This window comes from Aspergillus neoniger (genome assembly GCF_003184625.1).
Source record: "Aspergillus neoniger CBS 115656 unplaced genomic scaffold BO87scaffold_27, whole genome shotgun sequence".
Lineage (NCBI taxonomy): Eukaryota > Fungi > Ascomycota > Eurotiomycetes > Eurotiales > Aspergillaceae > Aspergillus > Aspergillus neoniger.
Window position 1 is genome coordinate 252,681 of NW_020291155.1, and position 14,841 is coordinate 267,521.

Here is a 14,841-nt window from a genome sequence, read left to right on the forward strand (position 1 = left end):
CTGGAGGGTGCGAAGCGGGCAAAAGTGCAGCAAGCGTAGGAGTAGATGGAGGGACTGGGAAAGCGAGATGATTACGCTCCGCTTTCGGGGGAATCATAGAGCAACTTAAGTAGGCTGGGGAATCAGCGCTAACGATTTGCTGATCGGCACAGACTGGGTGATGTTTCAAGGAAGACCAATTGCTGAGTCTAGAAACATGCAAGGAAATCTCACGACATCCAGACTGTCATGGAATGCTGGGCTCAGCCATCATCTGCAACCCATAGTAATGTTGGATGGTGATTCATGACTCTGGCCGGTTGCCCGCAGGTAACATTACGGCTTCGTACAGAATCCGCGGCGAGATCCGTGGCTGGTGATGCTGTCATGTGCAGGAGGGAGAGCCTCATCAGGTGGAAAGCTGGAGGGGTTGGGGGGGCAAAGAACAGGGACATTGGATACTTAAGCCACTCATATCCAATGGAGCAGTCTCTTTCCAGGGGAATAATTATGCTTTCTCCGACATTGAAGGCAGATCAGCCAGAACTGAGGGAAGAGTGACCGTGGTACTTAGGGTAGCCCGGGCGCAGCAAGAGGCAAGCTGTAAAAATACAGCCGAAACACGGTAATTCATCGCGTGCAACTCCATCCGCCTTTCTTTTTCCAATCCCAGCCTGAAGCCGACCAACTGCCGACTGGGCACAACAGCTCCTCTTTCTCCGCCATCCTTGTCCTTGATCTGTGAATTCCCGGATGGGAGTTTGTGCTTAGCTCACTCTTCGCTCCTCCGCCGGTGTCATGGACAAACACCGCCGCCGTGATGAGTCTCCCTCCGGTCTATCAGATATTGTCGAGCCGGACGGTCTCTTAGGGACCGGCATCACGGTATGCTCTTGCGGCCTTGACACCTGCCCTTGGGCGGTCTTTCCTGCCTAAAATCCCTCTTTGCTGACCTTCTCCCTCTCCAGTCGCGTCATATCGAGGCCTTCGGGCGCAAAGTCACATCGACTGCTGGCCATTTGATGGGACCGGCTCCCGACTCCTCCAGCGGCGGCCACTACCACACTGCTATGGCCGACATCCAGCGCGAATTACGCCATCCCAACACCCAGCGCAAAGTCTTTTCTCTCACCCAGACCACCCCTACCGATCTGGTCCGCTCCAAGCTCTCCACCACCGAAATTCAGTCGCGGGCCATCTCCTCCCTTCCTGACGAACTTCTCGCCAATATCCCCGACGACTCCAGCTCGTATTCTCTCTTCCAGGGCTTCCAGGCGTCGCAGGATGACATTGAGTATCGCCGCGCCCATCGCCGGCGCTCTTCCAAGAGCAAGAAGTTGTTGAAGGATGGGGAGACGCGCGGCGCTTTGCCGTCCGCTCCGTCGGATTTGAAGAAGGAACGGGACTTGCTGAGCCGCCGGATGGAACTTATGGGCGTTCGCAAGAACATGTGCAGCTCGGAGATACACGACATAGATAACAAGATCGCAAACCTACACAACATGCGGAAGATTGTGCTAGACCGATTGGCAGGCCTTGAGATGGAGGAGGCGGATCTAGAACATGAGCGTGGGTGACCTGGAAACTTGGATACTTGGCAGAAACGTCCTAACATGGAACCAGTGAACGAGATTGAGAACAAATTGGAGGATATCCAAGAAGAGCAAGAGGCCGAGGTGCCCCCTCCCGCAACTCCCAAGTCTTCCGAGGCCAACGATGACTCGATTGTTTCTGAAGACCCAGCCATGGGTGCTTCCTTTATGTCTGAATCCATCTACCAGAAGATCCCTTCGCCGAAGAGCGTGAAGCAGCGATCTATAAGTATGTCAAATCATTCTCCGTTCAGCACCCAGTACTAATGGTCCAAGGGAAACGATCGATGCCAGTTTTGCACGAACACTTCGCTCCCGGTTCTGAAATCAAAGAGATGCCGGCACACTCGGACATGGTTACTGCTATTGATTTCGACTATCCGTTTGGCACCATGATCAGTGCTGCCCTGGATGATACGGTGCGGGTATGGGATCTCAACGTCGGCCGCTGCGTGGGCTTCCTGGAGGGACACAACGCATCTGTCCGCTGCCTACAGATTGAGGACAACATTGTCGCCACTGGATCTATGGACGCATCTGTGAAGCTCTGGGATCTGAGCCGGGCCCGGACCACAACTCGCGACAACCGCGTCACCCGGCGCGAGGACGATGAGGAATCTGCGCATGCTGATGACGCCTCCATGGCATCTCACTCGACCACCCTGGAAGACTGCTATGTGTACTCGCTTGATGCGCACGTCGATGAAGTAACCGCCCTGCACTTCAAGGGAGACACCCTGATTTCCGGATCTGCCGACAAGACGTTGCGACAGTGGGATCTGGTCAAAGGGCGCTGCGTGCAGACGCTGGATGTCTTGTGGGCAGCGGCCCAGGCGTCTACTCTAGGAAGTGAGACGACATGGCGCCCGTCAGGACGCCTGCCAGACGCTTCTGCGGACTTTGTCGGCGCAGTTCAGTGTTTCGATGCGGCGCTGGCCTGCGGAACGGCGGACGGTATGGTGCGCCTGTGGGATCTTCGCAGCGGCCAAGTCCACCGGAGCTTGGTGGGCCATACCGGTCCTATTACATGCCTACAGTTCGACGATGTGCACTTGGTGACTGGTAGTCAGGACCGCAGCATCAGAGTAAGTTTTGTTCATATACAGACGTAACGGCACCGCTAACATCAACCAGATTTGGGATCTCCGAACTGGATCTATCTTCGATGCCTACGCGTACGACAAGCCCATCACCAGCATGATGTTCGACACCAAGCGCATCGTCGCGGCAGCCGGAGAGAACGTTGTCAAGGTATACGACAAGGCGGATGGACACCACTGGGACTGTGGTGCCGGAGTTGGCGTTGACGACAGTGGGCCGCAGCCGGCCACGGTCGAGCGTGTTCGGCTCAAGGATGGATTCCTTGTTGAGGGCCGCAAGGACGGTATCGTCGCGGCGTGGACTTGTTAAATGAAGCCTATACGACCTGCAAGACTCGCAACGTACATGCTAACTATCATCATCATGTTTTTGTATTTGTGACTGCTTGACTGCCTCAGCGACTGTATATTATTCTTACTTTGGCAATATAGAAGGATGGCCGTCCTGGGAGGGCAGCCGTGTAAATGAAGCATTCGAGGACCTGTACTTTTCTTTGTTACGATGAAACATGCATAAAAATAGCGAAGAAATAAAGGCATGGCTGGACTGTAACCAAACGTGGACTGAAACGAAGAACCGATAGTGCAATAATGCAACAAACCTGTCATGTAAACTCTATACACACTGCGTTGGGAGAGGGAATAACATCGTAAACCAACGGGCGATCTATAAAGGAGGCCGCCGAGCCGCCCTGCCAAATTGGGCAGTCTTGTATTGAGGCGGGTAACAGGGGATACGAATATTACCCGCAGTGAGTGGAGGTTCGGGCCATCCATCAATCATCATTCAGTCTAACAAGCAAGCCAGCCTCATCCCCTCGTCTAGCATTGTTCTGCAGCTTCGGCATTCTCTCTCTTCTTCAGATTTCACTCAGGAATTTCTGCAGCGACGCGCATTTTTACATGCGCGACCTAGTTCATCTCAAATCTCAAGTGTCTGAATCCCTCGACCGCCCCTGCGACGCCGTGGATCGGCATTCCACCCGCGTCTTTTCGCGCCGTGTCGCTTTCGCGCATGAAGGTCGACAATTACCCCGGATTGCCATCGTCAGTCTATACCCTCTGCTCACCTTAGCTCATCTGGGTACCTCAAGGTCTTTGACCTCTCTCAATGGTCATCTGAAAACAAAGACTTAACAAGGTAGCTTTCTTTCACTTGTTCTTCATTTCAGCTCCAGCTCTAACAAACCTCGTGTAGGCTACATCTAAGTTGGTCATCCTGGTCGCAGTCATAGTGTAGCACAAACCTGATTGCAGCCTGACTGTTCAAGATTACTCCTGATCACTCTCTCCGAGCTGAATCCTCCTATCTCTTCACCGTGTTTTGGCATCTCTGGCCTCCTATTTATGCCTGAGGCTGCAAGTAACTTAAACATTTCCATCTTTCACAGTGAGTAGAGAGCTTCGAGTCCCACTGTTATAGGACTTTCTCTTCCCTCATCCCTCAGTGGGAACGCCTGCACTTTATGCGCTCTAGCTAACGCAACCATAAAGCCGATTCTCAGCATTGAAGTTCCAATGCCTACTAGACGCGGCGCCACCAGGCGCGCGGGGTCTACTCCACGCTCCGATATAGGGAGTGCCTCGACGTATTTTCAGTCCAAGCTGGGTCCGGAAGCCAGGACACAGGCTCTGCCAAATCTTCCAACCAAGCAGTCATTCGCTTATGGATCTGCTGAGACGCCAATTCTCCCGCGGGAGCTCAAGATCCAGCCTCATATGGATCTGACTGAGATGGCCGACGCAATCGACAAGGGAATTGAGGATGCGAAGGATCGGCAGTTGAAAGAGAAAGAAACCACTCAGAACAAGTCTCGTCGACAGAAGTCGCCTTCTATCAGTCGTTCCCCGGTTCGGCGAAGTCGCCGGGAGCCGACTCCGGATGAGTTGCAGCTTCTCGACAACCTGCGCGAGGCAACTAAGTCTCCCACGCCTATACGGGGAAACTACAGCAACAACGACCAATCCACCGCCACCCCCACACCTCCTATCCCACACACTCTTTCTACCGCCTCAAGTCCTACGCAGCCTCTACCTGTACCCAGATATCCCCACGTCCCAGCCGACAATCTGTATCCGTCTCCTATGGGGCGGTTTGGCCCGCAATTGCACGATGGCCCTCCGTTAGGAAGCTCCCCACTACCAGACAACTCCTCATTATACTCCTTCACCGTTGAGCGAGCAATCAACTCCGATGAACTGACACGGACGCTTTCCGACGGAAAGAATATCAAGGCACCCCCTCGTCGATTTTCCGGGCTGGCTTTCAACGAGCCTATCCACGAAGAAGAGGAACCGGACTCGAGGCTTCTGAAAACGAAATCGAGGTCGCCCTCCCTGCAACCTAGTCTTGAGGAATTCACGATAGAGCCTTCCCCAGAGCCGGAGCCACAGTTGGAACTCGAGTCTGTGCATGAGCCTTCCCCAGAGCCTACGCCTACGCCCGAGCCAGAGCCTATGCCAGAGCTGGAGCATATGCCGGAGCCCACACCGGAGCCGGAGGTCATCAGAGAAAAGTCTCCTGCAGCACAGTTTACCGCGCCCACAAAGACACTCATTCCTGATACATATGCGCGGAGTCCATCACGAGAACCATCAGTCGATGGCAACCAACATAATATCACTCAGAGAGGCCAGTCCTGGTCCTGGGTAGGAAGCCTATCAGCACAGTTGCCCAGCGTATCTACGGTCGGTCGCATACTCGCTGGAATAGCCTTGGCAGCGGCAACAGTCTACCTGGTTGCCTTTGGCGGACTTCCCTCCCTTTCTCGACCCACACAATATATCCCGATGGATGAGAGCAATATGCTAGCAGTCAGCAGCCTTACAGATCAGATGTCTCGAATTGGAGCACAGGTATCCTCATTGGCGAAGGATATGCGCACCGTCAAATGGGACGTGAACGCGGTGCAGTCGGAGGTCCGCTCGTCACCTACCCCAATCATGCCACCAAGCAGAGGCACCGATTTTGGTCCTCCCACAGAACAAAAGACCAACTTCCTGAGCATTGGACTAGGAGTGCTTGTTATTCCGGGTCTCACAAGCCCAACTGTCGGACACAAGCTCAATCCTTTACAGTGGGCCTATGTCAAACTATGGAGGGGTAGTTATTATCGTCCCGCATCACCGCCGCTCGCGGCTTTAGCTCCCTGGGAAGACTATGGAGATTGCTGGTGCAGCACACCCCGGGATGGTATGTCACAGATCGGCATTGACCTAGGCCAAAAAATCGTGCCAGAGGAAGTGGCCGTCGAACACATGCCGAAGACGGCTACATTGAAGCCTGAAAATGCCCCCCGGGAGATGGAGCTCTGGGCTCAATACGTACTCGTCCAGAAGGGAGCCAGTCGACATGCAAGGACGCATGCGTCAATCCACAAGCCGATCATGAACGCCCTCCGATCAGCATGGCCTACCGAGGATCCGACTGCCTACTCCGATGATCCACTCCTAGGACCGTCATATTACCGAGTCGGGAAATTTACCTACGATATCCACGGCTCGCATCACGTGCAGCTATTTCAACTAGACGCGGTGATTGATTCTCCAGAACTCCGGGTAGACAGGGTCGTCTTCCGGGCTACGTCGAACTGGGGCGGCAATCACACGTGTATCTATCGACTGAAGCTATTCGGTCATGTATAGCATGTTTTTTTTCCCTCCCTCCGGCGTTGTTGATATCATCGGCGGCGGCGTATTGCGTTTCAAAATGTTTCTCTTTGGGCGGCGTTTGGTAGGAACGGGAAGATACCAGGCAATGGCAATCGTGATAGACGGTCTGTTGTGTTATTAATTTCGTGGAGCAGACGTTTTGGACGACTCGTGACTTTGCTTGGTACTTGCATGCAATCGTTCGTATTTAGCGATTATTGAATGCATACCTCTGCGCATGCTGAATGACTTTCTTTAGTACTGAACTTTAAGGTGAAAGGTGCATTCCTTTCTACTCCGCATACTATCTACGCTGGGTGATAATATTCCTTGAAGGTTATAGACATTGAAGCCCGGGCCTCTACATGCCGAACCTTCGATCGAGAGCGTACTAACTTCTTACTCAGCAGCACGACATGTAAAGAAAATACTACCTCCGGACCATAGACTCCCTTGATTAGGTTTTGTAGTAGCTAGCATAAATTAATCAAACTTAAGAATCAAACTCCGGATTCACCCACCCGGGCACACCCCTCGCTCTCCACGCCGCCCCAAACACATGCAGCGAAATGAACACAGCACTTCCACCAGCAACAATGATGAGAGCCTGGGTGGTGAATGTCCAGGTCCAGCCGATTGCGGCTTGCCATTGGGCGATGAAGAACTGTTTATTCATTCAGTCATTTATCAATAAGTCAATCTTAGTGATAGAGGGATAATAATTGGGGGTAGTTGATGGGAAGGGGAGGAAGGAACGTACTGGATTAGCAAACGCACTGAGGTTCAGGAATACAGCGTAGAAAATCACCACGCTGGTGGATTGGAGTGGGTAGGCGTCGATTATGTAGCTGCTTGTTACGGTGTTGCCGATTTGGATTCCGGCGGAGACTGTTCATTCATTTAGTGAATGGGGTTAGAGGGGGTTTAGAGGAGGTATGGTATTGGTGAGATGTGATGGATGATGGGCGAGATAGGAGTGTGAGTGGTGGGAGTGGTGGGTAGGGGGATACTCACATAGGAAGAACGCGACTTGTCCTACCATCCAATGGTAGGCTTTGTCTATGCTGATGCCCCAGAGGATTAAACCGACTGTGGTATAGATATGTTAGTAATGTACAATACGAGCTATGGGAAGTACTCACCGGCAGTCAGGATGATAGCTGGATATGCCAGCCATAAGCGCATCTCTGGGACTCGAATCCCACTGTTTCTCTTTGCTAATCTCCCTACGATGGCATCGCTCAATCGTCCCGAGCAGCTTACCTCCGCTACTAAGGTCCCGATCAATAGGCCCAGGAATAGTAAGCCCTGAATCAGAGGCGAATCTGATGCATATGCAGACGGGACCATGGTAATCACGGATAGAATCCACCAGTACCATGTGAAAGAGTATCCGAGGACCGCCACGGGGATTACTGGGAAGCGGAACGTGAGGAGGAACCGGGTGAAAGAGGCATAGATAGGCGGATGGGAGAGACCTGGAACGGGACGGACGTTCAGAAATGGCAGTGATTTGGTGCGTTTTATCTCTGCTTCTTCTATACCTGCATTCGACTCTGCTGGCTTCTCGGTGGTTGCCATGCGTTGGAGCATCAACGCGCGCGGGTAGAGGGTCTCAGGCATGAGAGTAAGTTCGAGGAGTAGAAGCGCGGCGAAGAGAATTGCGTTGAACCAGTTGATCCATTGTGCGCTGACGAGGTTGAGAATCCCGCCGACTTGGTTTATGTCAATAAATAAGACCATCGTGTTGAGGTGGACATGGGAACACGTACAGGTTGGGCCTAGAAGTAAACCTGAATCTAGAGCAAGTACCCATAATCCGAGTTTCTGGCCGCGTTCGTAGTCGTAGAAGAGATCGGTGACTATATTGTTAGCTGCTCTGTTCACTTCAATTCCTGTTGATGAGAGGTAGCATACCAACTGCCATTCCCACTGTTGATGAAGGGCTGACTCCGAATCCTTGAAAGAACCGAGCAGCCATGTACCCCCCATATGTATCTGCCACAGCAGCGCCAACTGTCGCAACGAGGGCGATGACAGTTCCCACGATGAAGACAATGCGACGGCCGTAGATGTCGCCAATGGAAGACCAGAATAGTGGTCCAAGCGACAAGCCCAGCGCCGGGATTGCGACGGTCCAGTTGACTTGCGAGTAGCTGATGTCATACTGTGATTGTATTTCGGCGAAGGAGGGGACGGTGGTGGTCGTGATGTAGGTGAAAAGGAAGTACCTGTTCAAGTTTAGTGTCTGAGGTTATCTAGACTGGAGCAAAACGCACTTGAGCATGACAATCCCTAGAATCACATGCTTTTGCCAACGGGGCCAGTTGAGCGGATCCAAAGGATCAGGAGTAGGGGTGGGATGGACGTGCGTGCCATGTTGCTCAACGGGGAGGCTGTTGATGTCGCTGGCGGATTGCTTCTCAGAGATTTGGGCAAGGTCTGTCTGGGTATATTTGAGATTCATTGTGTGTAGCTATGATCGATCATGGGTAACATTGGTGTAGCCCTGAGGCAATGAATCCAATGCATGGTCCTTTTGACTAAGGTGCATATATAGTCCATGATGAGAGGGGGGTTGACAGGTGAAGTCGAGCAACGCCATTGCTGTACGGAACGATGCTTATCAGTAACAGCCTCAGGCGAACATCGAATCACCAGCCTGAAGGATATCTCTGCTGCTTATCATCACCGGGATGTACTGGGATGGAAGAGCGGATCGAATCAAACCCTGGTCTTAATGGCCGCATTATAGCCTTCTCGGCCTGGATCTGGCTAAATTGGAAGCGAATCACATTAACCGGTTGCGGCAACAAAGTATGTGCTGCCTTGCTATTCTTTTTACAAGATGTCTATATACCCTCCAGACATCTTTGATACTGTGTGCTATCTAGTTGCCCTAAGCTGACAACCGTGAGATCGGTTTGATGCCCTAATTATGCCTGCTATCAACCATGACCACCACAAATCTATGATGTATTTCATTTTGACTCCATACAATCCAGACATTTGAAGTCATAGAAGTCTCTCTAGTAACCCGTCGTCTTTCTTAGTTTCTACCTCCTACCTTGGTAATTGAAGATTCCCTTCATATCAGATACAAACATCAGGCTGCGCCAGCCAGACCTCATCATTGGAACTATACTTGGCGGGGCACAAGTAGATCGGATTACAAGACAGTATCGTGTGTGGCGCGCACTTGATAGCCTCTGTGAGCAGACAAGATAAGAAACTCATTTGCGTAAGGGATAGATATCTTGATCTGTACATTTGGGCATCAAAGGCCAGACAGCGTGATGTCAGTCTCGAAATCTCGGTTCGATATCGGATCATACAGTAGAAGCAGACATCCAATGTTAGGTATCCCCCACGCTCGTCCCAAAAAGGTGAATATCTTGAGAAGGAGGCAGCCCCGCCTCTGAATCAGTCTGCGCTGACATGCAGCTCGACTAATGTCTCCTGGTGGGTCAGTGATCCTCATCTGGATAAGCTCGTGGTGGATTATGTCGGTGGTCTGCGCGGTTGCCAGTTGAGTAACAGACCGCTTCTATCGATCGAGGCAAGGGGCTATACTGTGCTTGCTGTACAATGTGTTCAGCCATGCTGTTAAACAAGCTCCAGCGTTTTTATTGTCATTGTAACCCATGTTGGTCTCTCGGGTTGACACCAATTCCTTTTTCTTTCTTCTCCAAAGCCTGAGCCCAGTGTGTCTACTATCATTGCAAGATGTACGACTCCCTTCCTAGCTACCGAGAGACTACTTCCGCGCACTCTCACGGGGAGGAACATACGCCATTACTTCCCAAGCAAGTCGACGCCAACCATGACTCCAAGATTTCAAAGTTATTGATTCCCTGTCCGGTCGAATTTGTCCGGCTGTTGAAAGACTCCATCCCGGTCATTCTGGCATACACGCTGCAAAACAGTCTGCAAACCACCTCTGTGTTGATTGTGGGACGGGTCTCTCCTGAGGATCTCGCCACCACAGCTTTTTCACTCATGTTTGCCATGGTCACAGCTTGGATGATCGCCTTGGGCGGGACAACCGCACTAGACACACTAGCCTCGTCAACCTTCACAGGCAGCTCGAACAAGCATGATCTCGGCATCCTGTTGCAGCGGGCCTTTTTCGTCCTCGGGCTGTTCTATGTCCCCGTCGCCATGCTTTGGGCATTCTCGGAGCCGGTGTTTCTCTTGCTTGGCCAGGATCCCCAGCTCTCGAGAGATAGTGCGCGTTTCTTAACTTGCCTGATCCCTGGCGGTCTGGGATATATCTACTTTGAGGCCATGAAAAAGTATTTGCAAGCTCAGGGTAAGTCGTTCCCGACGTGCTGCACAGATATCATTTTCCCAGGAATCCCTGTTAATCAGAATATGCAGGTATTATGCGACCTGGGACGTATGTCTTGCTGATAACGGTACCATTCAATGCCTTTCTCAATTACCTGTTCTGCTACACCTTTCACATGGGGTTGCTCGGTGCCCCATTTGCAACAGGCATTTCCTACTGGCTGTCCTTTGTGCTGCTCGTATTATATGCCCGGTTCATCTCTGGCTCCGAATGCTGGGGCGGCTGGTCGCGCAAAGCATTCGAGAATCTCGGAACTTTTGCCCGATTGGCCTTTCTGGGCGTGGTGCATGTAGGCACCGAGTGGTGGGCCTTCGAAATCGTAGCTCTTGCAGCCGGAAGGCTGGGAACAATTCCGCTGGCGGCACAGAGCGTCATCATGACCGCAGACCAAGTGCTCAACACAATTCCATTTGGTGTAGGAGTTGCTACGTCTGCGCGAGTGGGGAGCCTGCTGGGGTCCCGGGATGCAGCTGGTGCATCGAGAGCGGCCAATACCGCGGCCTGGTTGAGCATGGTGCTGGGGGGTGCCGTGTTGGCTGTGCTTATGGGGACTCGGTACGACTTCGCAAAGATGTTCAACTCCGATGAAAGAGTTGTACAGCTCACTGCGGAGGTTCTACCGTGGGTGGCGTTGTTCCAGATCGCCGATGGACTGAACGGTAGCTGTGGAGGATGCCTTAGGGGTATGGGAAGACAGCATGTCGGCGCGCTAGTCAACCTGGTCAGCTATTATTGCGGTGCATTGCCTCTCGGTATTTGGTTGGCTTTCCATGGCTGGGCATTGAAAGGACTTTGGGTGGGACAATGCATCGCACTGTATCTTGTGGGGGCACTGGAGTGGGCAATCGTGGCCTTCAGTAACTGGGAATGCGAGGTCGATAAGGCGTTTCAGCGAATGGATATCGAAGACCGGTTAGAGGTTGGACACACCACCAATGGTGCCACGACAGTCGTGTAGTGCAGATAGATGTAGGTTAGATCGAATATGAAGCCTTCCAAAGCCCACACAGGGTCTCTATCTAGTATCTCCAAAAGGAAGGTGGACAGAGTTTGCTTGGTTAACCTTAAAGTTGTCAGCCCTTTGTTCAATTCTCAAATGAGAACGATGTCGGATGCTTATCGTGTTGGGTTTATTGTCTGTCGATTCAGTGTTTCGAGGTCGGCCGTCCCCACGTCACAGAATGAAGATCAGCGTTGCTGATAAGAAATGCCGGCCGCTATCTCCGTGGAACATCAGCACGATAAGCCTTGGTAGGTAGATTAGACTAATGCATGAGACTAGTCTCTGGCTTCTGTGGAATCGTGCTGTCCTGAAGCATCCACTGTATTCTCCTCCGGCCTTCCTGTTTCGATCGCTCATGCGTTTTAAATTTATACTACTAGCCAAGCATTTGACGTTGGCCCGTGGAACAGATCTCGCCTCCGCGTAATATCCACACCAGGGACCTCACAAGAGATAATGCACATCTGATGATGTCGTACCCCACTCAACTTCTCAGGTTCTCGAATTATTCCCCAATTTTGGAAAGTCGTGGGAGAAGGAAGCAATAGAGTGTGAGATTCCGTACAGTTAGTGGACCTAGTCAGAGATTCAGTTCCCGAGTATAGACATCGGATAGTCACATCATCAACAGCGACCGTGCCGTAGGTTTTGTCATTCTATGCACCTACACTGCGCGTTAGCATGCATGCTGTAAATCTCGGTGTAACCAAGGATCGTTGAAAGTAAAAGGGCATGCGGGGATTGGAAGGAGAGATGGTTGGGGAAGCCAAGTAGCTAAGCCGCAGGTGGGAGCATATAATCATCCCCTCCCTGCAGAGCCTGCCTGGAACATTATCGCTTTCAAGGCAATTTAATTTGTGCCTTTTTCCACCAGATATTCCAACATGTATCTTTCAATTGTGGGCTTACTTGCTTTCTTAGGCATCGCAACTGCCCATGGCGGCCATGACCAAACTCCTCTGGCTGGTCCGCACCAGAGGTTGTGGTATAACACGCTCCCTGGAGATGGTGGCACACAGGTCAGTGAATCTAACCCTAGTTTGTACTTATCCATTGGCTGACAATCCAGGCCGACTCTGTCTTTTCTGGTATCTCTACTTTCGGCCGTTTGCCGTACTTTCCTTGTCTCTCCAGCGAAGCCGAGAGGTATGATATTGCATTCATAGGTTAGTCACCATCTCAACAGGACGACATGCCAGTAACAATCCCTGATAACTGAGTAGGTGCTCCTTTCGACACTGGTACCTCATACAGACCGGGAGCTCGGTTCGGACCTAGTGGCATCCGGCAAGGATCTCGCCGTCTTAATCTCTAGTATGCTATACCCTTCCATGACTATACCCAACGGCGATGACGCTCATCATTACTTCACCTTAGTGGCGGATATAATGTTCCTCTGCAAGCGAACCCTTTTGTCAGCGACATGAGAATCCTGGATTGCGGAGACATCCCTGTTACGTCGTATGGCACCCACACTACGGGAGAATTGGCAAGGTTCTGATGCAAACAGTTATGATAACGCCTGGGCTATCCAACAAATTGAAGAGGGCCACAACAGTGTCCTAATGCGCAAACCGTTCACCGATGCTGAGAAGTACGGACTCTCCAAGGCCGGAAAGACCCTTCCGCGCATCATTACCTTAGGAGGAGACCATACTATTACCCTGCCCTTGCTCCGCAGTATAAACAGGGCCTACGGACCTGTTACTGTTATACACTTTGACAGTCATCTGTAGGTTTGTCTTCTGTAGTCGGAAGAGCCAATGCTCACTACCTTCAGGGATTCTTGGAAGCCAAAGGTCTTCGGCGGCTCACCTAGTCAGGTTGCAGCCATTAATCACGGCACCTACTTCTACCACGCTGCGATGGAAGGCCTGTTGAAGAACGATACCAACATTCACGCCGGTATTCGTACTACACTTTCTGGTCCGTCTGATTATGAGAACGACGGGTACTGCGGATTCGAAATTGTTGAGGCAAGAGAGATTGATACTATCGGTACGCCTGCACAAATATCTCCTATGTACTTTGCTAATGTATGGTGTCGCAGGAACGGATGGCATCATCAAGAAGATAAGGGAGAGGGTGGGTACTGAGAACCCTGTCTACCTCTCCATTGATATCGATACCCTTGATCCTGCCTGTAGGTCATCTCCAGCAATTTATTTTCATAGCTTTTTTGACAATGGTATCTAGACGCACCGGCAACCGGAACGCCCGAAACGGGAGGTTGGTCGACGCGTGAGCTCCGCACTATCATTCGGGGATTGGATGGATTGAACTTCATCGGTGCAGACATTGTTGAGGTTGCTCCGGCTTATGATACGAATGCTGAGCTTTCTACTATGTATGGCAACCTTGCACGACGCTATTCATGACATATTAACTGATGCATGTGATAACAGGGCTGCCGCTGACGTCCTCTATGAGGTTCTTACCATCATGGTGAAGAAGGGTCCATTGTCCGTTGGCCGTTCTGATGAGCTCTAGTCGATGGACGCCGCGTTGGGAAATTGCCTGATTGAGCCCCTGCATTTATTATATCCATGACCCCAGAATTGGGCGCTTGATGGCCTTGCTTTACAGTTTTTGTATGGATTGGAGGATGTATCAGAGGAAGTACATGTCCAGATGTAGAATTCGAGGGAAATTACAACAATTGTCCATCCATGTTATATCTCCTGGAAGCCTTCATAGTAATACTGTCACACGTCTGGCCACAAATTAAATGATCAATAAATACCGCAATGCGAAACAGGATAGGGGTATCAAGCCAGGAGGCCAAACATAATTACGTGTGAATGTTTAGGTTAAAACACGTGCATGTGTCGAGTTGACCGCGTGCATCTGAGGGGTTTCAGCAACATATTCGGAAACATGGGCAGATATTGAAACGCACAAGCTATTGGACAATTCCATCAACTTAAAAAAGCAAGAAGGGATTTACCTGATGGTAATCACCGGAAAACGAACCCAGACGAATCATGAAATGGATCAGTCTGACTTAGCAGTTAGAACGTGATGTAATTCATCAAGCAGATAGAGTCCGATGGCTGATCCATCGACTGGGCTGCTGAGGTCAATTTATAACACATAGAAGGATCTGCGCATCAGAGCCATTGGTTCGGCCACCTCTACAGAATCTGAGCTCGTCCGGTGGCCAGG

General features: G+C 51.3%; 6 protein-coding genes across 6 annotated transcripts; 5 read left to right on the forward strand and 1 right to left on the reverse strand.

The window, feature by feature from the left end:
• Positions 1–777: 777 nt before the first annotated feature.
• Positions 778–3,180, forward strand: mdv1 (WD repeat-containing protein; the record flags this gene model as incomplete). The annotated part of the gene is made up of 5 exons (XM_025621734.1): positions 778–864; positions 948–1,548; positions 1,603–1,800; positions 1,848–2,656; positions 2,706–3,180. The coding sequence occupies 5 exons, from the start codon at positions 778–780 to the stop codon at positions 2,979–2,981; spliced, it is 1,971 nt and encodes a 656-aa protein (XP_025477234.1). The 3' UTR covers positions 2,982–3,180.
• A 306-nt stretch (positions 3,181–3,486) lies between these two features.
• Positions 3,487–3,975, forward strand: BO87DRAFT_119809 (uncharacterized protein). Its single transcript, XM_025617942.1, has 2 exons — positions 3,487–3,812; positions 3,870–3,975. Exon 1 carries the CDS (start codon positions 3,575–3,577, stop codon positions 3,806–3,808), a length of 234 nt encoding a protein of 77 aa, XP_025477235.1. The 5' UTR covers positions 3,487–3,574; the 3' UTR covers positions 3,809–3,812; positions 3,870–3,975.
• BO87DRAFT_119810 (uncharacterized protein) lies at positions 3,976–6,473 on the forward strand. Its single transcript, XM_025617943.1, has 2 exons — positions 3,976–4,061; positions 4,166–6,473. Exon 2 carries the CDS (start codon positions 4,190–4,192, stop codon positions 6,314–6,316), a length of 2,127 nt encoding a protein of 708 aa, XP_025477236.1. The 5' UTR covers positions 3,976–4,061; positions 4,166–4,189; the 3' UTR covers positions 6,317–6,473.
• Positions 6,474–6,815: 342 nt separating this feature from the next.
• Positions 6,816–8,789, reverse strand: BO87DRAFT_408717 (putative MFS transporter; the record flags this gene model as incomplete). Its single annotated transcript, XM_025626181.1, has 7 exons — positions 6,816–6,986; positions 7,083–7,210; positions 7,337–7,411; positions 7,465–8,037; positions 8,095–8,184; positions 8,240–8,553; positions 8,602–8,789. The coding sequence occupies 7 exons, from the start codon at positions 8,787–8,789 to the stop codon at positions 6,816–6,818; spliced, it is 1,539 nt and encodes a 512-aa protein (XP_025477237.1).
• Positions 8,790–9,963: 1,174 nt separating this feature from the next.
• Positions 9,964–11,631, forward strand: BO87DRAFT_364256 (MATE family efflux transporter; the record flags this gene model as incomplete). The annotated part of the gene is made up of 2 exons (XM_025621735.1): positions 9,964–10,634; positions 10,703–11,631. The coding sequence occupies exons 1-2, from the start codon at positions 10,049–10,051 to the stop codon at positions 11,629–11,631; spliced, it is 1,515 nt and encodes a 504-aa protein (XP_025477238.1). The 5' UTR covers positions 9,964–10,048.
• Positions 11,632–12,560: 929 nt separating this feature from the next.
• Positions 12,561–14,208, forward strand: BO87DRAFT_441850 (agmatinase; the record flags this gene model as incomplete). The annotated part of the gene is made up of 9 exons (XM_025628018.1): positions 12,561–12,695; positions 12,746–12,842; positions 12,900–12,990; positions 13,054–13,137; positions 13,187–13,408; positions 13,457–13,674; positions 13,727–13,819; positions 13,873–14,023; positions 14,082–14,208. 9 exons carry the CDS (start codon positions 12,561–12,563, stop codon positions 14,164–14,166), a joined length of 1,176 nt encoding a protein of 391 aa, XP_025477239.1. The 3' UTR covers positions 14,167–14,208.
• Between the last annotated feature and the right edge of the window lie 633 nt (positions 14,209–14,841).

Bases quoted from the DNA above. Each gene is read 5' to 3' on its own strand.
- BO87DRAFT_119810 (XM_025617943.1), top strand. From the start codon at position 4,190: ATGCCTACTAGACGCGGCGCCACCAGGCGCGCGGGGTCTACTCCACGC.
- BO87DRAFT_119809 (XM_025617942.1), top strand. From the start codon at position 3,575: ATGCGCGACCTAGTTCATCTCAAATCTCAAGTGTCTGAATCCCTCGAC.